Source organism: Hypanus sabinus, chromosome 4, assembly GCF_030144855.1.
Source record: "Hypanus sabinus isolate sHypSab1 chromosome 4, sHypSab1.hap1, whole genome shotgun sequence".
In the NCBI taxonomy this organism is placed as follows: domain Eukaryota; kingdom Metazoa; phylum Chordata; class Chondrichthyes; order Myliobatiformes; family Dasyatidae; genus Hypanus; species Hypanus sabinus.
Genome location: NC_082709.1, coordinates 80631392 through 80656875, shown reverse-complemented (window position 1 = coordinate 80656875; position 25484 = coordinate 80631392). Strand labels below are relative to the sequence as shown.

At 43.4% G+C, this 25484-nt stretch overlaps 1 protein-coding gene across 2 annotated transcripts in view; it reads left to right on the top strand.

Annotated features, from left to right (window-relative positions):
- Positions 1 to 24342, top strand: part of LOC132392302 (C-X-C chemokine receptor type 2-like) — a 28853-nt gene extending 4511 nt beyond the window's left edge. Inside the window, exons 1-2 of one of the 2 annotated variants that reach the window (XM_059966125.1) lie at positions 6286 to 6394; positions 21077 to 24342. In XM_059966125.1, coding sequence (XP_059822108.1) covers positions 21079 to 22149 — 1071 coding nt within the window. In that variant the 5' untranslated portion in view covers positions 6286 to 6394; positions 21077 to 21078 and the 3' untranslated portion in view covers positions 22150 to 24342. Of the gene's footprint in view, positions 1 to 6285; positions 6395 to 21076 lie in introns of those variants that run through there. The other variant, XM_059966124.1, reaches the window with a different exon arrangement.
- Positions 24343 to 25484: the final 1142 nt, after the last annotated feature.

The following is a 25484-nucleotide window of genomic DNA, read 5'->3' as shown; positions in this document are numbered from 1 at the left end:
GAAGTATTGCTGGATGTGACTGGGGAGCAGGGCGGGAAACTATGTATCTAGCTATGATTAGATCAGTAACTGATTATGGTTGTATTGCTTATGGTTCCACTGCTACGGCAGTGCTTAGAAAATTAGACACTGTGCAGTCCAAAGCACTTAGACTCTGTTGTGGAGCTTAATAGAACAATATCAGTCCCTGCATTATGTGTGGAGATGGGGGAAGCACCTGTACATTTAAGGTGAGTTAAGTTGGGGCTGCAATATTGGACAAAACTAAAAGGCTTCAATCACAGCTGTCCATCAAAATGTCTTTTGCAGGAGACGTCAGAGCACCAAAGTAAAATTAAAAGATATCCATTTTTTCATTTGGTTAATATCTGGGCTGTGAAATTGAAACTGATTGAGGAAGACATAGCTGACCAAATTTGCTTGCCACCCATTCCTTTTTGGCTTTTGCCAGAACCAGAAGTAGACCTAGTCATCCTTTCTCAGCTTCAAGGAAGCAGAGCAATTTCGACAGCGCCGATTGTAAATGAATATTTCAATAATAAATGGGGATCCTATCTGAAGATTTTTTATTGATGGCTCAGTGGACCCAGAGAGCAGTCAGGCAGGATTTGGGATGTACGTTTCTCAACTTGGAGTTGAGATTAGTCACCGGGTTTCAGATGGTGTTTCTGTCTTTACAACAGAATTATTAGCAATCCTCTGGGCCTTATGGTGGATAGAAGACTCTCCGAAGAGAATAGAAGAATCTGTTCGGATTCTGCTGCGCCATAGAGGCTATAGAAGGGAATAAATCAAAAGCTCGTCCTGACATAGTTATTGAGATTCTCTTAGCTTTGTTTAGAGAAGGGAAGATGGGTTGTGAAGTCAGATTTACATGGATACCTGGGCATGCTGGGGTGGAGGGAGATGAAATTGTGGATGGCATTGCAAAGTCTTCCTTACAGAGTGGGCAAGCAGGAATTAGAATACCCCTAGTTAGAACAGAATTGAGAAGTAAGATAAAAAAAAGGTATAGACAAGAAATGGCAGGAGGACTGGCAAAATGAATTAAAGGGAAGGCATTTCTTTTCTAGTCACCCTCTAGTTAAAAAGGTCTCAGACTGTTACTCTTTAAATTGCAGAGATGCTGTGAAATTAGCAAGACTTAGGTTGGGGTATTGTGGGCTAAACTATTACTTAAAGATAATAGGAAGACATCCTACTGGATTATGTGATTGTGGTGGTCCAGAGACAGTTCAGCATATTTTGCTGAGTTGTAATGGATATAAAATTGAGAGAAGCATACTGTTCAAGAGGCTGTCTGACTTAAATGTATTTTGTTTTTCTGTTAAATCTTCGTTTGGCCACCAAGAGAACCACCATCTGACTGAAAAGTTTATTATTCTGTTTCTACGTGCGACTAGTGTACACTCAAGAATTTGAGTTTCTTGAAATCCTGTATGAGTTGTACATGCCGAGGAGGGCAGTAATACGCCTGGACGCGTCTAAACTGCCGGAAATAGGAGGAGGTGGCAGCCACGGCGCTGGGAACTCGGAGTGCCATTGTAAGCAGACCGTGCAACGGTCACAGGCTGGACTGGGCGGCAGTGGCGGCCGACAGACGAATGACGTCGGCCGGTTGGATAAGCGACAAGTTTAGTGGAAAGAGTAAGAAAATAATACAGAGGTATGAGATGGCAAACATCAAAATAGGATAGCAGAACAACGGAAAGAAGATGAGATTAAAGCAATTATAAAACTGGGCGAAGTCTTTTGGTGATTGGAACCACTTATAGGCGAGGTCAAAAGAGCAAAGCTATTACGAAATGGATCGTTGTTAGTGACTTTTCGGCATAGTGCTCCGCAAGGCAAAATGATAAGGTTGAATAAAATAGACGGCAGAAAACTACAATGTTCAATTCCCATCAATAGAAAGTGGATTAGAGGAGTTATTTTGGGGATACCAGCGAAAGTTATTTTGGATGAGATTAAACAGAACATAAAAGGAGCAAAAATTATTGAAGCCAAACGTTTGAAAGTTACAAGAAATGGGGGGAAAAGTGTGATAGTGTAGCCGTGTGCCACACGCAGCGCTAAAATAACGACACGGAGTCAGTAAACTGCAATTAAAGATGATTTTATTCGAACTTCACAGCCTTGCTTTAAAGCCTCCCTCATCCTGCCCTCCCCGGGCGCGGATGCTCCAAGGGACACATACTCACAAACCCCCGCAGGCTTTTTCCCTTTGTTGCGGGCCTGGCCTTTGTGCCGGTGTGCTGGCTACTTGTGAGCCGGTTCGAGTGCGCTAGGAAGTGGGTCGCCACAATAGTTTATCAGTTATGGTTAACATTGATGAAGAGAGATTACCGACTAAAGTTTATTTAGGGTATATGTGTTATGAGGTCAAAATATATATACCACCGCCTTTAAGATGCTTTAAATGTCAGAAATTCGGGCGTATTGCGGCGGTCTGCAGAGGGAAACAAAGATGTGGGAGATGCGCTGGAGAGCATGAACACGGGAAATGTGAGGCGGGAGCTGGGCTGAATTGCTGCAATTGTGGCGAGGGGACACACCACGGCTTATCAGGGTGCATTAATAGTAAGAAGGCAGCTGAGATACAATATGGAAAAGTAACTCAAGGGATTAGCTACACGGAAAGGATTCGCTGAAAAGGAGAAGGCTATCAAGCGAACAAATACAGGGAATAATAAACCCGATGAACTGTGAAGGCTGTAATATGATAAATAAGGATACACTGATAATGAGTAGAAAGGATTTCGTACTGTTTATGGTAGTTGCAATTAATTGTTCAGTGCAAACAGACAAAAGAACTGAAAACATTTAAATTATAGTCAAGTCTGCAGAAAAATATCTTGGTATTACAGGGTTTAGGTGGGAAGTAGTTGAAACGCTGAATGAAGGATCAAACAGTTCACAGGCAGGGGAGGCGGGATCTTAATGGCAGTATATACTTTACAATGGAATGCAAGGAGTCTTATCGCAAATGGTCAGGAATTTAAGGAATATGTATCAGAACTTAAGGTAAAACCTCAGATTTTATGTATACAAGAAACATGGTTGAAACCACAATTAGATTTTGTTTTCCAAGGATATATAGCTGTTAGGAAGGATAGAAGCAATGGCAATGGTGGAGGAGTAGCCATATTTATAAGCAGTGGGATGAGGTATGATATAATCAACAATAGGGCAGAAATATGCATCGATAATAATCAAAATTTGGATAGGCAGAGAAAGCTTGGTAATAATAAATTATTATAATCCATGTAGAAGATTAAGCAAAGATACATTAAACACAGTGGGTGGTGGGATGAAAGGGAAAATAATATGGTGTGGGGATTTCAATGGACACAGTACACTATGGGGATGTAAAAATACTCGTGAAAATGGACTAGTGATAGAATTTATAGATGATGAAAAATTGGTATGTATAAATAATGGAGAAAGTACAAGATATAGTATATCCCAAAACCCAGAAACCACAGTAGACTTAACATTTGTAAGTAGAGAATTAGCAGGAATCAGTACTTGGAATGTATTAAAACAAATACAGTATGGGATCACTATCCCATACTGAAACAGGAGGAAATCTGCAGATGCTGGAAATTCAAGCTACACACACAAAATGCTGGTGGAACACAGCAGGCCAGGCAGCATCTATAGGGAGAAGTGCTGTCAATGTTTCAGGCTGAGACCCTTTGTCAGGACTGAAAGAAAAGTTAGTAAGTGTAAGTTAGTAAGTTAGTAAAGGTTTGAAAGTAGTGGGGGGAGGGGGAAGTCCCAAATGATAGGAGAAGACCGGAGGGGGTGGGATGAAGCTAAGAGCTGGAAAGGTGATTGGCAAAAGGGATACAGAGTTGGAGAAGGGAAAAGATCATGGGACAGGAGGCCCAGGGAGAAAGAAAGGGGGAGGGGAGCACCAGAGGGAGATGGAGAACAGGCAGAGTGATGAGCAGAGAGAGAAAAGAAAAGGGGGGGGGAGATAAATAAATCAGGGATAGGGTAAGAAGGGGAGGAGAAGCATTAACAGAAGTTAGAGAAATCAATATTAATGTCATCAGGTTGGAGGCTACACTTAACCTGTGAGTCGGCTGGTGCGGTATACTGCGTCCAGTGCTCCCAGTGCGGCCTTTTATATATTGGTGAGACCCAACGCAGACTGGGAGACCATTTCACTGAACACCTACCCTCTGTCTGCCAGAGAAAGCAGCATCTCCCAGTGGCCACACATTTTAATTCCATGTCCTATTCCCATTCTGATATGTCTATCCATGGCCTCCTCTAATGTCAAGATGAAGCCACACTCAGGTGGGAGAAACACCTTGTATACCGGCTGGGTAGCCTCCAACCTGATGGCATGAACATTGGTTTCTCTAACTTCTGTTAATGCCCCTCCTCCCCATCTTACCCCATCCCTGATTTATTTATTTCCCTCTCCTTTTTTTCCCCTCTCTGCCCATCACTCTTTGCCTGTTCTCCATCTCCCTCTGGTGCTCCCCTCCCCCTTTCTTTCTCCCGAGGCCTCCCATCCCATGATTCTTTCCCTTCTCCAGCCCTGTAACCCTTTTGCCAATCACCTTTCCAGCTCTTAGCTTCATCCCACCCCCTCCCGTCTTCTAGAATTTCAGATTTCCCCCTTCCCCTCCTACTTTCAAATCTCTTACTATCTCTTCTTTCAGTTAGGCCTGACGAAGGGTCTCGGCCCGAAACGTCGACAGTGTTTCTTCCTATAGGTGCTGCCTGCTGTGTTCCACCAGCATTTTGTGTGTGTTACTATCCCATACTCACAAGGATTCCGATTAAAATGGAACAAAATAAAGGACCTAGAGTGTCAAGGTGGGAACAAAATAAGGCAGATTGGGTGATATTTTAAAAAAAAGAAGTGAAGTAAGATGCATAAAGATTTTAGATGAAAATATATTGGATATAGAAGAAATGAATGATAAATTGGTCACAGCAATCATAAATTCAGCAAAAGAAACAATTCTGAAACGTGAAGGTAGAGGAAAAGTGTTCCATGGTGGAATTGTGAATGTAGTAAAAGTAAAGTAAGAGATAAAGCATTGAAAGTGTTGAAACATTAATACAATATAAAAGAGCACAAGCAGAAGTTTGGAAAATAATCAGACAAGCTAAGTGAGCATACTGGAGACAATATTGTAATAAAATTGGAAGAGAAACTCAACTGTCTAAAATATGGGGCATGATGAGGAACGTGAATGGTATAAGAAGTAGCAAAGAGATTCCTGTGCTAAAAAGCAAGGACGTTATGGCAACTAACAATGTAGAAATAGCAGAAATATTGGCAAAAACTTTTGTTAACATACATAGCTCGGAGAATTTGACAGTTGAGGCTAGACAGCAAAGGGAAGACAGGCTTAAGCAAAATTCAGGAATTACGGACAAAAGAGCAACATCAGAAGAAGTGCTGGAGACCGAAATAGACAGAGTCATTGTGAATGCATAGCCAACTTCTCCTGGGAAGGATCAAGTATGGAGTATAATGCTGAAGCACTGATCAGGAAGTGCACTTCTAGTTCTACTGAGACTGCTTAATAAAATATGGGAAATAGGTAAAATACCATCTGCGTGGAAACATTCTGTTATTGTTCCAAAATTAAAACCTGGTAAAGATTCATCAGACCCAACAAACTATAGACCAATTGCATTAACTTCACAGCTAGGTAAACTTATGGAATGAATAATAACTGATAGGCTTACATACTTTCTAGAAAAAAGAAGTCTTATTTCTCCCTACCAAAGTGGTTTTCGTAAAGGAAGAACTGCAGTCCATTACTATTTACCATAATGATAAATGACATATTTGCGCAAGTTGAATGTAGTGTGGGGAAATCCCTGTATGCAGATGATGGGGCTTTGTGGGTGAGGGGAAGACATTTATTTTACATACTGTTACGTACCAGTGACATGTGACAGTGGTTGAAGCTATACTGGACTTGAGGTAATGGTCTTGTGATGGTGGAGTGATGTAATTTCCCCGCCAGTAGAGGTCATGTGACAGGTTTTTTTTTACAGGGTATAAAAGGAAGACCCCTCCCTGTGAGGAAGGGCAGTTCATGGCTGGATTTGCCATGTTGACTTCATGCCACTGCGTGATTTAATGTTATGACACAGTTTAGTTGAAAGATTAAGTTTTATCTAATGCCTAAAGTTTAAAAGGTCATTGCCAGCAGTTTCTTTATAGTACTGCTAGTTAAAAATCAATGGAGAGTGGAAATCGGAGTTCGGGAGTTAAAAGATTGGGGGAAATCGATTTCGACGGTGAAACAGGTTCAACCTTGTTTGATCCTCATTCAGAAGGAATTCATTGACTGTGCTCATGTTAATCTCTGTGAATAGCAGAAAGGATTGGGAACAGTGTTGTAAAGGAAAGGTCAGTGCCTTTAAGCCATTATATATCATGTTCATAAAATTCTTTGTGGGAAAAGTAGTTCGACTGGGAATTGCAACAACATGATGTGAAAGTGAATTTAAATTGTCTTAAAAAGTCTCTCCTTAAATGGACTGTAAGCATTTTGAACTTTTGCAATACCACTTTGAAGAACTGTTTAAGCTTCATTGCTTTAAGAACTGTTTAAGCTTCATTGCTTTATGAACTGTTTAAGCTGCCGCACAGCAGCTGATTTCTGGTTACGTTAGTGATTTGTTTACTTTTGGGGGTTTGTTTTCAGTGTTTAATAAATGTTTTATTTGTTATAAAAACCCCTGCCTCACTCATATATTTATTGTTGCTTGAATCCGTAACAATACAAAGGAAAATTCAAGATGCAATAAATAAAGTGGAGGAGTGGGCAAATAAATGGGGTTTCAAATTGTCTAGAAGTAAGTTGCAAGTGATATGTTTCTCAAGAAATCGCAAACCAGATTTCATGAAATTATATGAACAGAAATTAGAGCAGGTAAAGGTAATTCGGTTCCTTGGTTTATTATTTGATGAGAAACTTGCATGGAAAAAATCAACTTGAGAAAATTAAAAACAAATGTCAAAAAATAAACAACTTATTGAGGTATCTTGCTGAACAGGATTGGGCTGCGAACAGGATATCACTATTAAATATTTATCAAGCTCTAATGAGGGCTACATTGGATTATGGATATGTTGCTTACATGTCAGTTGCAGAAAGTAATTTAAAAATGCTGGATGTTGAGCAAACTCAGGCCCTCAGGATATGTAGTGGTGCATTCAGAACATCATTTACATCAGTTCTTCAGGTTGGCAGATAGAAAGCAAAGGGTAGCGGTGAATGGGTGTTTCTCAGAATGGCAGGTGGTGACTAGTGGGGTGCCACAGGGCTCGGTATTGGGACCACAGCTGTTTACAATTTACGTCAACGATTTAGATGAAGGCATTGAGAATAACATCAGCAAATTTGCTGATGATACTAAGCTGGGTGGCAGTGTGACGTGATGAGGATGTTAGGAGAATTCAGGGTGACTTGGATAGGCTGAGTGAGTGGGCAGATACTTGGCAGATGACGTTTAATGTGAATAAGTGTGAGGTTATCCACTTTGGGAGTAAGAACAGGAAGGCAGATTATTATCTGAGTGATGTAGAGTTAGGTAAGGGAGAAATACAAAGAGATCTAGGAGTCCTTGTTCATCAGTCACTGAAGGTGAATGAGCAAGTGCAGCAGGCAGTGAAGAAGGCTAATGGAATATTGGCCTTTATTACAAAGGGAATTGAATACAAGAGCAAGGAAATCCTCTTGCGTTTGTACAGAGCCCTGGTGAGACCACATCTGGAGTATTGTGTACAGTTTTGGTCTCCAGGGTTAAGGAAGGACATCCTGGCTGTAGAGGAAGTGCAGCATAGATTCACGAGGTTAATTCCTGGGATGTCTGGACTGTCTTACGCAGAGAAATTAGAGAGACTGGGCTTGTACACACTGGAATTAAGGAGATTGAGAGGGGATCTGATTGAAACATATAAGATTATTAAGGGATTGGACAAGATAGAGGCAGGAAATACGTTCCAGATGCTGGGAGAGTTTAGTACCAGAGGGCATGGTTTGAGAATAAGGGGTTGGTCATTTAGGACAGAGTTAAGGAAGAACTTCTCCCGGAGAGTTGTGGGGGTCTGGAATGCACTGCCTCGGAAGGTAGTGGAGGCCAATTCTCTGGATGCTTTCAAGAAGGAGCTAGATAGGTATCTTATGGATAGGGGAATCAAGGGATATGGGGACAAGGCAGGAACCGGGTATTGATAGTAGATGATCAGCCATGATCTCAAAATGGTGGTGCAGGCTTGAGGAGCTGAATGGTCCATTTCTGCACCTATTGTCTATTGTCTCTTCAAATCAAAATGGAGGAAATGCCATTAAGACTTAGAAGAATAAAGCTAATGCTACATTACTGGGTTAACATCATGGGGCATAACTATTCACATGCAGCTAAAGCTATATTAATGGACTGCTGAGAACATAATAATTCAATTTATAATAGCTTTGGATGGATTGGGGATGCAGCAGCACAAAAATATGGTCTACACGAGATGGAATATAGCCCTACAGTTCCATTATCTGATGTTCCTCCGTAGCTCTTTACAATACATGCAGTGGATAAAAACCTGCAACAGCTTTTAAAAAAGAAGTCTAACTGTGGAATCAAACTGATAGTACAAGAATATGTAGACCTGCATTTTAGAAACAAATGTAATATTTACAGATGGATCAAAAGACCCTAGCTCTGGCCACAGGGGTATTGCAGTCCACATCCCTCAATGCAAAACTAGTATCAGGAAAAGAACATCAAACCATTTATCAGTGTATACAACAGAATTAATGGCAATATTGAGTGAATTATCTTGGACAGAAGAAAATAATGTCAAAAAGGCTGTAATTTGTTCAGCCAGTTTGTCTGCATTAATGTCTATCAAATCAAGAAAATCAGAAAGTAGACAGGATACTTTATTGGAGATTCTGTGCAAGTTATATACACTGACCAAAAATGGGGTAGAAGTAAGCTTCCTTTGGGTTCCTGTTCCATTGTGGTGTGGAGGGTAATGAAAAAGTGGACATTATAGCTGAACAATCACTCAAATCATCTATAATAGAGGTCCAGATCCCTCTAAGCAAAGTGGAAGTCAAAAGCGTTATAAAAACACGTATTGAGGAGACACGGCAGAAGCACTGGGATTAGAGTGAAACAGGGAGACAACTGTACAAAATACAAGGGCAAGTCAGATACCAAAGAATCTTAGGTGGGCATAGAAAGATAGAAGTGATCATCAGACGTTTAAGAATTGGTCACACAAGTCTTAATTCCACATTATATAAAATAGGGAAACATTCAACTGGGTTGTGTGAATACTGTAATCAACCAGAAACAGTTAAACATGTATTGATAAAATGTAAGAAGTACCAAAGAGAAAGAGTGAAGATGATCAGAGTGCTTAAGATAAACAAAAACACTGCTGAGGGTAGAGAAGACATTTTAAGTGGGATTTCAAGAGAAATACAGATATATATCCTGAAGTATCTGAAAGACCCTCGTTTATTATATAGCATTTAGGGAATGAAATTCTTATCCTTCCTCTAGTCCAGTAGGTGGCGGTAATGCACCTTAAAGCTGGTTTTCCAACCACCATAAAACAACACAAGAAGAAGAAGAATTCGGACGGTGTGTTGGAAAGATATTATAAATAGGAGGGAATCTATTGATTCCAATGAAGGTTGCTGCTTTTGGGTATTTCATCGGTTCAGTTACCAGGGCCCCATAAACACCTGGGGCTCACAGTTTTCAGTTGGTGGCCTCCTTCAAATATGCCAGGGCCCCCATTGAGAGTGGCTGATTTAGAAAGTAGAACAGAACATCAGGAACAGGCTCTTCGGCCCACAATGTTGTGCCAAACCAATTAAATTAGTAATCAAACGATTAACTTAATCCTTTCTGCCTACACAATGACCACGTTCTTCAATTTTCCTCACATTTCTCACACCCCTTCGATCCCAGGGGACTGTGGGTTTGTACCTCTGGTGGACTGTGTCCTCTCCAGGGGGCAAGCCTGGGCAGGAAGGTTCTCTGTGTCACTCATGTAGTCCAAGGTAAGGGCAAGTGCCAAGACAGCTTGGCACCAGTGCCGTCCTTAGGGGCCCTGGTTCCGGATTTCTTCCTCAAGGTTTATGCCTGAAGCTTTTCCCGTGTGTGGGTGTGACTGCAAGGCAGAGGAGGTTTAAAATCAAGAGTTTTCCTTCTCCTCGACTGGCTGCCATCCAAGGCTGATGAGCCCCACCTGCGCCTATCTAAATGTCTCTTAAAACTCTCAAGCGTCTACCTCCACCCCAGGCACCCATCACTCTCTGTGTGAAAAAAAACTTGTCCCTCACATCTCCTTTGAATTACTCCCTCTTTGTTTAAATGTTTTCCTTCTGCTATTAGATATTTCAACCATGGAGAAAAGTTACTCTTCATCTACTCTGTCAATGCCTCTCATAATCTTATCAGATCTCCCCTCAGCACCTGCCTATAATGTACATTACATGCACATTCTGTTCCACATCTGACCTTTAACCTCTAACTTTATTAGCTTTTTTGTTAATGTAATTCTTCATTGTTCATTTTCATATATTTCTTTATTTGTTATCATTTCGAATGTTGTTATCTGTTGTATCTCGTCCCCTGACCAGCACACCTCAGCAAATTCCTAATAGTGCCGTGGTTAGCACAATCTCTTTACAGCACCAGCGATCACTGATATGGGTTCGATTCTTGCCACTGCCTGTAAGGAGTTTGTTCATTCTCCCTATGAATATGAAGGTTTCCCCTGAGTGCTCTGGTTTCCTCCCACATTCCAAAGACATACGGGTAAGGGTTAGTGACTTGTGGGCATGCTATGTTGGCCTGTGAAGCACGGTGACAATTGCAGGCTGTCCCCAACATGCTTTCGGTCTGTGTTGGTCATTGATACAAAACAACACATTTCACCGTAAGTTTTGATGTTCATGTAACAAATCAAGTTTTTTTTCAAAGGAAAGAACTTTAAATCTTTATTTTTATGTCAGATGCAGATGGAATTTCATAATTTCTCTGACACCAACCACAAATTTGTTATGTCACCAAAGACTCCATCAAATTTCTAGAGATGTACTATTGGAGAGCATCTAACTGGTTGCATTGTAAACTTAAATTTGCCGGACCAATAACCACACCACAAGCAGTTCTTTACTATACCCTTTTCACCAGTTTATTTGTTCAAACTCAGCCGGCGAGTGGTGTGGAGCCACAAAACAAGGAGACAGAGTTCCTCTACCCCTGGGGGCTCGTATCGGACCTCTGTCTAACGTGCAGTCACGTTACAATGTATAGAACTTGAAAGACAAAGTACACTTAGTTCAACTGTTATTCCCATCAAGTCTGTTGGAGCAAAACTTAATTAATTAGATAAGAGAGTCCACTATATCAAGGTTTTAATTACAGATGGATGTGCTGACAAGTCCTTATTAGTTATTCCCTTTGCTAGGCCATGACTTAATTACAGACAGATGTTCATTCCTGTCCTTGTCAGTGAGTTCTCCCTTTTCCTAAACAAACAAGGGTACTTAACTCAATTCTTGCGAAACCATAAGGCAGGATGTGTGTGACCAATAAGCAGAACCCAACCCCCAGAACATAACATTCTCAGGAGTCATGTGTCGAGTTGTGAATCTAAAACTAGCTACAGGCGGATTGACACTACCCAGTACAGAGCACAGATAAGTTTGCTCTCAATTTCAACCTGTTATTTACAAGAGTCCAAGAATCATTTCTTACTTCCCCAATATCCTTAAAACTTCATCATTCCCTCTTTTTTATCATTACATGATAACCTTTCACAACAGATTGTCACTTCTACAACATGATACAATACAGGTGTCTTTCCCCCCCCCCCCTTTACAAAAGTAGAGCATTCCTATGAAACCTTTCTTAAGCAGGAATGGCATAAAGCAAAGAACCATTAATTTATATGGGAAAATTTTTGTAAATGTAAAACTCCTCTTTGTAATGCGAAAACAGGTTACTAATGTAGGCCTTTTATAAAAGCGAAGTGGCGTAAAGCGAACATTCGTAAAGTGGGGGACACCTGTACATGACCAAAGGCACCATAGGATACTGGCAATGATCAAAATTAATACAATCAGACTTCCAAAATGCAAAAGCAACCCCCAGAAGTCCCCGAATATATTAAAGGACCTGGGCTATCCCGCTGCCTCACTAGTCCCAAATCCATGTAGCTTACTACCAACACCTGAAACTTTCTGTATCTCCTGGGTTATCTGTTTAGATAGATCAGTAATATTTGAGGATTTGTCAGGGATATAGGTGCATCATTCTTTTCCTATAATAGCACAGGTCCCTCCTTTTCCTGGCAGAATAAAATCAAGGGCCATCCGGTTCTGTAAGACTGCCAGATTGCAATCATTTCAGTGGACATTTCAGTCCCCTGTGCTTGAGTATCAGTTAGTGCCCCGGCTGTATTGTTGGTTAACTCCTCTAGAGCTGCTGCTAAGTTAATTATTTCTCTGGAATTTCTGGCCGTCCCATAAGAGGGAAAGGCAATGACCCAAAATCGTTGGGTTTCCGTTATGTCCCTTCGTTGCCTATTCCAGTGGGGGTGATCCTGAAGCTGGGCCATGACTCTCAGATGGGGTACTAAATATGCTGGCTACCAACAGCCAGTCTACCCTTTGCTGGGACTTTGTGGGTCCCATCTGTTGGCAGTTTCCCTTGGAAGTCATATATAGGCTTGATTTCCACACACCCAGTGGGTGCTATTTACTGGCTGGGGAGGGTCTGCTGTGGTATAGGTGATATTGCTGCTATTTCCCAGAAAGACTGCATCTTCCCCTCCCTGGAAGTTACAGTAACAGGTAGCATTCACTACTCCACTGCTGAGCACCTGCAGGTATGGTTAGGACGTCTGTCTCCCAGCATACGAGGTTCCGTTTGGTGGGGGTCTGAGATGCCATCTCTCAAAACACCGACAGCCACAGTCATCTCTGATTGGACTACAGTTCCTTGCCTCACTTCCCCGGGTGTTATTTGAGAAAGCCCAGGCTGAGAGTTTCTCACTCTGATTGAATGGGATTACTGACATTGGAATCATAGTTTTACCATGCTGTGGAGTTTCAACACAAACCCAGCAAGGCCCTAGTTTTACCTGTTTGGCATAGGTGTGACAGAGAGACTGAAGGGTGTTGACATGGGGGGGGGGGGCAGATGCTGGGGTGCCCTCTCAAAGACATAAGCACGGACACCACTATCCTTTAGTCCAAGAGAGTCCTTCTACTCAGTTCCTTCAGTGGCACATTTGCAGTCTGTTCAATGTATCCACCGAGATTGCCCCTTCAGTTTCACCGCCGTGGGAGTGGTCAGTAACACCTGATATGGTCCTCTCCACCGAGTTCAGAGTTTCCCTCCATCCCAGTTCTTGATCAGGACAAAATCTCCGGGCTCAGTCGTGGGATAGTCACCTTTGGGCTGGGTTTCGTCTTCCCGATAGGCTTGCCGTACCTGTGAATGCAAGCTTTGGAGAGTTTTAGTTAATTTGCATAAGTATTTTCCCATCTCCGCCAAGGTATGCATATCTAATTTTGCAGGTAAGCTGTCAGGGAGGAGTGGCGCACAAGGTCGGTGTCCCCATGGGGTTCTCATAGGCTTCCCGTGATTCTCATACGGAATAGGGCTAAGGGTAAAACCTTCAACCAGGTCAATCCAGTTTCTTGTGTCAGGTTGGCCAACTAATCTTTCAAAGTACCATTGGCTCGTTCCACTATGCTGGCTGCTTTCGGATGATGGGTGCAGTGGAACTACTGTTTCATAGCCAATTCTTTACAGGCTTCCTCTTTTATTTTGGCAACAAAATGTGGCCCATTGTCCAATCTTATCATTTCTGGAAGTCCATAGCGAGGAATTATTTCTTTTAGCAATATTTTCGCAACAGTCATAGCGGTATTATTAGTGTAGGAACAGCTTCAATCCATCTGCTAAACACATCTACTATCACTAAGCAATACTTATAACAAAGTACTCTAGATAATTCTATAAAACCAAGTTGTAAACAAGAAAAAGGTCCTCCAGGCAAGGGGATGGTTCCAGAAACACAAGGCATTCCCTTTCCAGCATCCATTTTTTACAAGTTATACATGCTGTGGCTTTTTGGAAATCAGGGTGACACTAAGATTGTAATAATGCATTGACCATTCCTTCCTTGCCCAGGGTGTGTACATCTATGTACATAATCTATCAAAATAGGTAAAAACACAGAGGGAATGCAAATCTGCCCTGCCGGGGTGACATAATCCGTTCTCAGGCTCACATCGGCACCCCATCTGGGTCCACAGCGTGCGTTTCCCCTCGGGGTGTCCCCCGGAATGTACGCATTTCCCCCATTTCTAGCATACCCATCCATGGGTCATGTCTAATAGAGGCCTGCTTATTTCCCGAGGGGATCAAAAGTGTGGGTTTCAAGGCTGTTTGGCCGCTGCATCAGCCCTAGAATTACCCTTAGGTAACTCATCAGATTCCCCAGTATGGGCTGCACATTTAATAACTGCATAAACTCGAGGTAGCTGTCAAGCGGTGAGTAAGTTGTTTACAAAGGTAGCATTACTAATGAATGGGGTGGCCAGAGGAAGTCAGGAATCTCGTAACTCCAAATGTATAATGGGAGTCTGTGTAAAAATTTTGCACTTCAGTCTGTTGTTAGGATACAGACACGAGTCAGAGCAAACAGCTCAGCCTTCTGGGTGGAGAGACCTGCTCAATTACTTCACTGTCCGTCACTATCGCATCGTTTCCCTGCTGGATCCACAAAAGAGCTTCCATCCTCATAAAACGTTGCCTCAGGATTGCAGAATGGATAGCAGAGTCTGTCCTTCTTTCACGGTGATCCGGACATGGAGGCAGTCGGTGCAGCCGACTTCATGGCCTGAAATTGCCCAGAGATAGGGTACAATGTCTTGGGTTCGGTCAATATTGAAAGAATGTCCTACCAGATGTTTTGTCTTCACCTCAGAGTCCCTCCAGTATCAGAGTTAGCCTGCGGCCAAGTCTTGCCAGTCTCCCTCGGTGCTGGAGGCTTGTTTCATCAGGGTGCAGGCAAGGAACCCTAGGCTCTTTGGCTTGAACCCAGGGCAAACCCTAACGGTGGTATGGGGAACCACCAGGCCTGTCTGTCGCCAAAGGAAACCCGGACCTTCGGCCAGTAATGCGCTGACCTCTTTTCCCTTAACCTCTCCACTCGCCGGGGACTGGGAATTTCTGTCTCTCAAAGGGTGCAAAATATTGGCTTCCCTCAGTTGAGCACCCTGTAGGGTCATAGCACTGAGCCACATGAGGGTCTGCCTCTGGCAGAGAGGGTTCAAATGAGGTGGAGTCCAGATTCAGTGCCCACCTGGGGGGGTCGGATTCTGGTGAAGCTGTCGGTTGTTAGCTAGCCCACAGTGACACCCTTATCTGTGCATAGAATCTCGACTTCCTACGGACAGAGCAAGTCTCTCCCTGCTAGATCACACCCCAGACTGGTGGTGGCTGTAAATGAAACCTCACACTGGGTCCCCCCGGAATTCCACCTGCAGTGGCTGGGTACATGAATACAAACCCAGACAGAGTGATTGTAGCGTCCGTTAGCTGGAATCCCTGTTACGATACTATTTCCTGATCGAGAGTGGATGTGGTTGCCCCCATATCAATCATAAATGGAAGTTGAATTCCAGCAACTTGCAATATTACATTGGGCTCTTCCTGAGGGGTAGTATTCATGGTAGGAAGCATCCTTGCTCGTCAATTTCTAAATGGGTTGTGGACAGAGAATGCAGTCGTCGTCCCCACCTGCCCCTTGGTAGGTTTTTGTTCCCAGTTTTGATCCGCAGACATAGCCCACTTGCATCCTTCTTCCCGTTGAACATATTCACCTTTAATATTAGTTCCCTTCGGGGTTGATCGGGATTCGATAGCCGGGTCCCAGTAATATGTCGAAGCTCGTCGCATTCGATTTCGGTCCTTGTCAGGTCAATCCATATTATTTGTTTTAATCATGTTGGCTAACTTAATTAGTAAGCATTGGAGCAGTAGGGCATTAAATTGGGGGATGAATTCCCATAATTAGAGCTTTGATCTCCTGCGAAAGTGCCGTATCACTCCCGGTAGTCTGGTCCCGATTTCCCAGGCTTAGGTTTCAAGTACTTTAGTGATATTAACAGGTTGTTTGAGAGCCCTCTCAAAGGCTTGAATAATCTGGTCTGTCTGTTCATTCTCGTTATGGATTCCCGCCTGTAACTCTTGATAAGTTTGGTATCTTAATTCTGCTTTCCATTTCTGCCCCTCATCAGCTGAGAGAATCATGCAGCAGAGACTGAACAGATCTTGCGGGGTTGCATTAAATACTTGTATTGTACTGCGGACATACTGAGCATACTGTGCTGGTTTTTCTTTTCTATCTGGGGTCTGATTCATGATCATTATCATTTCTTGAGGCTTCCAGGGTGCATACGTAGGAATTACTGAGGGCTGTCCCTCCTCGGCTGCTCGTGGATTTGGCGGCATTCGTGTGGGCAATTGTCTTTGTGGCTCCTGTTAAGGTGGGGGATACGGTGGGTGCCCAATCCTCAACTCTACCAGTGTCACCAGAATCATCAAATAGAGTCGGAATGCCAGATGTAGGTTTGGGATCCCATATTGGCCCTGGATCTCACACACGGAACTGCCAATCTAAACCTTTCTGCCTGTCCATGTCTGCCTTTGCCCGTTTTCTTTGTTTCTCTCATTCTCTTTTTCTTCTCCCATCTACCCATTCACACTCCGCCTTCAACGTTTCCCAACTCTTGGTAGTGCTATCACCTGTACATACCTCTACCCCCTTATCACGTGCATTGTTCCTCCAACTGGCCAGTAAGGTACCATTCCACTTGGTATCATCTTTATCTTTCCATTCTTTGATCAATAATTTCCATTTTTTACCGCAATTCTTTTTCCAAATTAAATTTACTGCTTGTTCGCAAGAGGTGATATCCCAAGTTCCCCCTGGTGGCCACACACCATTTCCCAGTTTCTTTGTTAGTGCTGCACTTACATCCAGATTTGTTCACACATAGACTGCAGGGGAGTCCCTTTCCCCTCTGTATCTAATGTCTGTCCCAACCAGTGCTGATCAATTTACCAGGTCAACCACCTGTCGACCAATTAGTTACTTCAATTTACCGGGCCACTAGCACCGGCCCCCATGTCAGTTAGAATGGACCAGGTCGGTCATCCCTTTAACTAATTACTGGGTTGCTGCCACCAGCCCCAAAATGTAATAGGTTACTGCCACTAACCCACTGCTCAATCACTGTAACCAACCAAAAGAAAAACTTAATAACTCACTGCCACTGATCCGCTGCCCAATTCTTCAGCACCTGCAGACATTAATACTCACAAAACAACTGCTTGCCTTATTCTCCTGGTCCAGGTGGTTCGTTGAATCCTGTCAAGGTACAGATTCCTCGGGACAAAGGGCAGGAGTTTCAAATGAGTGGAAGGGATGGTCAGAGGTAAAACACCTCGGGGCAGCCTGTTTACACTCACCCAGAATCCCCCGTCACTTATTCAGCCCGTAGGGACTTTCCTTATGTTGGGATCCAAGTCACGGCACAAAATGTAAACTTAAATTCACCAGACCAATAACCACACCACAAACAGTTCTTTGCTATATCCTTTTCACCAGTTTATTTGTTCAAACTCAGCTGGTGAGAGGCGCAGAGCCGCACAACAGGGGGACAGGGTCTTATTTCCCCCGGGGGCTTGTATTGGACATCTGCCTAACATGCAGACACATTACAATTTATAGAATTTGAAAGACAAAGAGCACTTAGTTCAACTGTTATTCTCTGTTTGAACAAAACTTAATTAATTAGATAAGAGAATCCACTATATCAAGGTTTTAATTACAGATGGATGTGCTGTCCAGTCCTTATCAGTTATTCCCTTTGCTAGGCCATGACTTAATTACAGACAGATGTTCATTCCTGTCCTTGTCAGTGAGTTCTCCCTTTTCCTAAACAAACGAGGGTACTTAACTCAATTCTTGCGAAACCATAAGGCAGGATGTGTGCGACTGATAAGCAGAACCCAACCCCCAGAACATAACATTCTCCGGAAACATCTGTTGAGTCGTTAATCTAAAACTAGCCACAGGCAGATTGACACTACCCAGTACAGAGCACAGATAAATTTGCACTCAATTTTAACCTGTTATTTACAAGAGTCTAAGAATCATTTCTTACTTCCTCAATACCTTTAAAACTTCATCAGCATCACCGTCTAGTTTGGAGGCTCTGATGCACAGGATCAGAAAAATCTGTAGAGGATTGCTGACTCGGCCAGCTCCATCATGGGCACTAGCCTTCCCATCACTGAGAACATCTTCAAATGGTGATGCTTCAGACTAGCAGCATCCACAGTTAAGGACCCCCACCATATCCTATTCTCATTATTACCATCTGAGAAGAGGTACAGGAGCCTGAATCCACACACACACTCATTTTAGGAAGAGCTTCTTTCCTTCTGCCGTCAGATTTCCACCTCACTATTTTGCTCTGCCTATTCATTTTGTACGTACAGAATTTCTTACTGTAACCTATGGTAACACACAAAATGTTGGATGAACTCAGCAGGTCAGGCAGCATCTATGCAGAGGAGAAAAGTGTCAAAGTGAAATGAAGAGCCAGGCTCTATAAGGCACTGGTCAGACCACAGTCGAGGTGTTGAGAACTTGTACTCATTCCCCTCCCCCACCATCTTATTCTGGCTTCTGCCCCTTACTTTCCAGTCTCGGCCTGAAATGTCGATTTTTTATTCCTGTCCATAGATGTGGGCGCTATTCTTGTATTTACAATTTACAGTAATTTTTAATGTATTGCAGATGTCCTGCTGCCGCCAAACAAATTTCCTGATATGTCAGTGATTATAAGCCTGATTCTTATTGATTCTGAGGGCTACACCTGAATCAGAACCAGAATCAGCTTTACTATCACCAGCATATGTTGTGAAATTAGTTAACTTTGAGGCAGCAGTGTAGTGCAATACACAATAAAATATAGAAAAAAGTATATCAATTACAGCATATATATATATAAATAGTAAAATTGAAAATAGTGCAAAAACAGAAATAATATAAAAAAGAGAAGTAGTATTCATGGGTTTAATGTCCATTGTGTGGCAGAGGGGAAGAAGCTGTTCCTGAACTGCTGAGTGTGTGCCTTCAGGCTTCTGTACCTCCTTCTTGATGATAACAATGTGAAGAGGGCATGTCCTGGATAATGAGGGTCCTTAATAATGGACACCACCTTTTTGATGCACTGCTCCTTAAAGATGTATTGGATAATACGGAGGCTAGAATCCAAAATGGAGCCAACTAACTTTACATCTTTCTGTAGCTTGGTATATCCTGTGCTGTAGCGCCCTTCCCACACCCCACCCCCCAGCCCAGACAGTGATGCAGGCTGCCACAATGCTCTCCATGGCACAATGTAGAAGTTTTTGAGTGTTTCAGGTGACAAATCACATCTCCTCAAACTCGAAATGAAATATAGTCGCTGTCTTGGCATCTTTTTAGCTGCATCCATATGTTGGGACCAGCTTAGATCCTCAGAGATCTTGACACCCAGGAACTTGAGATTGCTCAATCTCTTGACTTCTGATCCCTCGATTAGGGTTGGTAAGAAGTGGAACTGCTGCTACACTTCCTCCTTCACCACTATTCAGGGTCCCAAAGGTGACACTTCACCTGCAAGACTGTCAGGGTCATCTACTATATCCAATGCTCCCGATGTACTCTCCTCTGCATTGGTGAGACCCGATGTAAATTAAGGGGCTGCTTGAATGAGCACCTTCACTTCAGAAGCCGCAAAAGGTGAGATTTCCCGGGAGCCATCCATGTCAAATTGACTTCCCATTCCGATTCTGACATGTTTGTCTGTGGCCTCCACTACTGCCAAGATTAGGTCAAATGCAAGTGTATATATTTATTTATTGAGATATGGCGTGGAGTAGGCCCTTCCAGTCCTTTGAGCCGCGCCACCCAGCATTCCCTAGTTTAATCCTGGCCTTATCACAGGACAATTTGCAATGAACAATTAACCAATCAACTAGTATGCCTTTGGAATGTGGGAGGAAATTTGGGCACCAGTAGGAAACTCACTCAATCACGGGGAAAACATACAAGCCTTACTGGAAGTAGCGTGAATTGAACCTGGGTGGCTGGTTAAAGTATTTTGCTAACCACTATGCAATCATGCCACCCTCTCACCTCTTCTTGCTGGAGGACCATCAACTCTCATTCCATCTGGGTAACCTCCACCTTGATTTCTCTAATTTTTGGTCATTTCTCCACAAACCCCTTCTCTCCCTCCTCTTATTGCACCCCTTTTTAGCTCCCCTCTTACCTCTTCTCTTCTCCTCAGCTGCTCATCATCTCCCATGGGTGGCCCTCCTCTTTCCCTTTCTCACTTCTCTCCTCTCCTATCAGATATCTTCCTTATTTTCAGCTCCTTACCTCTTTCACATTATCACCTGCTAGCTCTTACTTCATCTCCCATCCCCTACCACCCAGCTTCCTCCTCACCTGCTCTCACCTATCTCCCTCAGCTTCCTCCTCACCTGCTCTCACCTATCTCCCTCAGCTTCCCCCTCACCTGCTCTCACCTATCTCCCTCAGCTTCCTCCTCACCTGCTCTCACCTATCTCCCTCAGCTTCCCCCTCACCTGCTCTCACCTATCTCCCTCAGCTTCCTCCTCACCTGCTCTCACCTATCTCCCTCAGCTTCCTCCTCACCTGCTCTCACCTATCTCCCTCAGCTTCCCCCTCACTTGCTCTCAGCTTGTACTCCTCTCCCTTCCCCCCACCACCTTCTAATACTTGTTCAACACATTCCTTTCCAGTCAGACGAATGGGCTCAGCCCAAATCATTGACTGTTTATTCCCTTCTGTAGATGTTGCCTGAACTACTGAGTTCCTCAATCATTTTGTGTGTTGTTGCCCAAGATTTCCAGCCTCTGCAGAATCGCTTGTATTTATGATGTATTTCTGTGTTTCTTTCAGGGATGGATGTCCTGAACTTTGATATCAATGATAAAGACTTTGGGGATATGTTTGATAATTACTCATCTGATGATGCAATACTTGATGAGAACTCCAGTCCTTGCCACCCGCTAATTCTTGGAAACTGGGTCAATGTCATGTTGGCCATTGTCTACAGCCTGGTGTGTTTCCTCGCCGTGACAGGGAACCTGGTGGTGATGATCGTCATTCTTCACAATTGGCGCTCAACATCATCCACGGACATCTACCTGCTCCATCTGGCCACGGCTGACCTGCTCTTTGCCGTCTCTCTGCCCTTCTGGGCAGTGGATGCCACATCTGGGTGGGTGTTTGGCGATGCCATGTGTAAGGTTGTCAGCATGCTCCAGGAGGTGAACTTTTACAGTGGCATCCTGTTGCTGGCCTGCATCAGTGTTGACCGTTACTTTGCCATCGTCCACTCTACCCAGTACCACAGGCTGAAGCGGCCAATCCTGATCAAACTGGTCTGTGCTATTGTGTGGATGCTGGCTGTTCTCCTGTCTTTACCCATCCTCTACAAGGGCAAGTTCGACTACTATGGAAGAGTCCTGTGTTACGAGTTACTGGAGGGTGAATCCATCGCAATCTGGAAAAACAGCACCAGGTTCTTGCGTCACATCATTGGGTTCCTCATCCCACTGGATGTCATGGTCTTCTGCTACAGCGTCACCATCCTCAGACTGTGTCAGACAAAGGGTTTCCAGAAGCAGAAAGCCATGAAGGTCATTATCGCCGTGGTGCTCGCATTTCTCATTTGCTGGCTGCCCCACAATATCACCGTGTCTGTTGACACTCTGATAAGAAGCAAGCTCATCGCCGAGACTTGTGACAGGCGCAATCTCATCGACCGGGCTCTGTCTGTGACTCGGATTCTGGGATTCCTACATTGCTGCATTAATCCAATCTTATACGGCTTCATTGGGCTCAAATTCCGGAGGAACTTACTCAACCTTTTGGCTGATAAAGGACTTATTAGTCAACATGCAAAAACACATTATAAGCGATCGGCGTCCTCTTCCTCTGAATCTGGATTCTTTTCTTCTGCAATATAGAGTGCCTGTGATGTTGACTAATTAGAAGCTTAAATACGATTGTGTGGGATGTTGTTCTCTGTATGGCATTGTTATCCAGTTCAATGGTCAGTAATATTGATTGAATGGTTTTGCTTCTGCTATCCCACTCACTTTCGCATTATCATCTGCACCAGATACATTATGTGATTTTCGGTGTCTGAAAACTAACAACAAGGACTATCGGCTTCAGCCAGAATGGTAGCACTATGGGACAGGCTCTGATGCTAGCTTTCTGAATAAGGAAGTAATATTTGCAATCCTCTGGTTGAAGATTGGTGGATTGATTGAGAACTACTCCATAACTCAGCATCATCAAAATCAAGGCATTGACTCTAACCTAGTGTGGGCAGACTGTAGAACAAGATACATCCATAGTTTTTAAACTACATAGATATCTTTCTATCCCATGCATTGCTCTTTCCCTTTAGTCAATACGGTGAATGTGGCAACATCCCATGGAAGAAAAATGGAGGGTATGGGAAGGAAGGGTTAGATTGATCTTGGAGTAGATGAAATGAACAGCTCATCGTGGGCTGAAGGTCATGTACTGTGTTGTATTTTTCTGTGTTTAATGTTGTCTGCTCTATCCTCTTGTTTTGTGGATTGTCTTGTTCTAAATGGGGAGAAACTCCAAAAATCTGAAATGTAACAGGACTTGAGAGTCCTTGTGCAGAACACCCTGAAAGTTAACTTGTAGGTAGATTCGGTGGTGAGAAAGGCAAATGCAATGTTAGACCTCATTTTAAGAGTTCTAGAATACAGAGCAGGGATGTGATGCTGAGGCTTTACAAGGCATTGGTGAGGCTTCACCTTGAGTATTGTGAACAGTTCTGGGCTCCTCATCTGAGAAAAGATGTGCTGGCATTGGAGAGGGTTCAGAGGAGGTTCACAAGGATGATTCTGAGAATGAAAGGATTATCAGCTGTTTGATAGCTCTGGCTCGGTTCTTGCTGGAATTTAGAAGGATGAGGGAGGATCTCATTGAAACCTTTCAAGTGTTGAAAGGTTTAGACAGAGTAGATGTGTGAAGGCTGTTTCCCAAGGTGGGGAAGTCTAGGACAAGAGGGCACAGTCTCAGGATAGAGGGGCGTCCATTCAAAACAGAGATGCGACGAAATTTCTTTAGCCAGAGGGTGGTGAATTAGTGGAATTTACTACCACAGGCCACTATGGAGGCCAGGTTGTTGGGTGTATTTAAGGTGGAGATTGATAGGTTCTTGATTGGACTGGCATCAAAGGTTACAGGGAGAAGGTTGGGGAGTGGGGCTGAAGAGGGGAACAAAGGATCAGTCATGATTGAATGGGCCAAGTGGTCTAATTCTGCTCCTCTGCCTTATGGTCTTATGGTATTAAATAGGTGGAAGATGTTCAGTTCTATGCTTTGACAACACATCTCCATTCAGGACTGTAACCAATGTTAGTCTTCCATTTCAGTATCTCTTTTCAGTATTTATTTGTCTATGCAATTTCAAATTTCATAAGACCATATGATACAGGAGCAGGCAGGCCATTCAGCCTATGCAGGCTGCTCTGCCATTCCATCATGGCTGATTTTTCCCCTTCCCCATTCTCTTGCCTCTCCCCATAACCTTTAACCCCTGACCAATAATGAACCTATCAACCTCTGTGTTAAATATGCCCAGTGACTTGGCCTCCACAACTGTATGTAACAATGTATTCCACTGATTCACTACCCTCTCTCTAAAGATCTTCCTCATCTCTATTCTACAGGGATGTCCTTGTACTCTGAGTGTGTACCCTCTGGTCCTAGACTCCCCCACTATAGGAAACATCCTCTCCATATCCACTCTATCTGTGCCCTCTGGGCCTAGACTCTCCCACTAGAGGGAACATCCTCTCCATGTTCACTCCAGCTAGATCTTTCAATATTCAATAAGTTTCAATGAGATCTCACTCATTCTTCAAAACTCTGGTGAGTACTCACCCAGAGCCACCAAAGCTCCTCATACATTAACCCTCTCATTGTGGGTGGTTCACCAGCACCGTGTGCAATAACATGATCAGATAAAGATATTGACGTGTTTGGGGAGATGGAGAAGATGCCATTCCGAAGGCTGAACTGGAACACCCGTTGTTTATGTTGCAAAGCATTCTTTGTTAACTTGATATTTGCTATAACTGCATTTATGTTAATAAATGTTATTTGGCTGACTACAAGGACTCTATCCTTGCATAATATAAGATAAAATTATAAGATCAGCTTTATTTGCTGCATGTACATTGGAACATTCAGCAAAATGCGTTGATTGCATCAATAACTAACACAATCAAAAGTGTGTGCTGGGGACAGCCTTCAGGTGTCGCCACACACTCCGGTGCCAACACAACATGCCCACAACTCACTACATCTCTGAAAGGTGGCATGAAACTGGAGCACCCGGGGAAACCCACGTGGTCATGTAGAGAATGCCAAAATATACTTAGAGACAGCGGTGGGAATCGAACCCCAATCGGTGATTGCAGATGGTGAACAACAATCGTAATGAACCTGGTGCTTCCATTCCATCCCTAACATGATTGACATGACAGAGAGGATGATGGGCAATGGAGGAAAGGGAAGGAGGTGGGGAACCAGAGGGAGCTGTTGGGCAGGTGAGGAAAAGAGAAGGGGTGAGAGCAGAACCAGAATGGGGAACAGACTGTTACGTACCCCATAATGGGTTAAAAAGGACACACCTGGAGTCTGAGTTTTCCATTATAAACACTATTTTATTAGTAACTATGTGATAAAGTAATATAAAACCAGGTACGGCAAACAAGTTAGCAGAGTTTATGTAATTATAAGTGAGGAAGTTCCCAAACTTCTCCCAGCTCCAGGAGGTAAATGATAGTCCTACGATGATATCAGTATGAAGTCAGTTCAATTCTGGATATTGAGTTGAGTAGATTGGAGAGAGAGGGAGATGTTTTGTTTTCCCAGTACCGATGCCGTCACATCCTCCACATCATCCTCCTGATCCCGAAACTTATTAAAGTCACTGACTGTGACCAACAAAAGAGAATGCTGTTTTCACGCAGTAAAGCTATCAACCCAAGTAAGGGTTAAACACACCGATAGCTGTCCACTGGTCACCCCTTTTCCACACTGTGAGCAAAAACCCCAGCTTTGTCGTGGGCACACAAATCTCATCCAGTGTCCATTTCGTCAGTGTCTTCTGTGTGTCTGATTACAAAGCCAGTTGACCTTGTAGATATTCCACAGCTGCTGAACACCAGCTGTCCATCATATAGCTCCATCCTTCAGTTTCCAAGGCAACTCACGAGCTGTTCTCTCTCTCTCATCTTTGAGATAG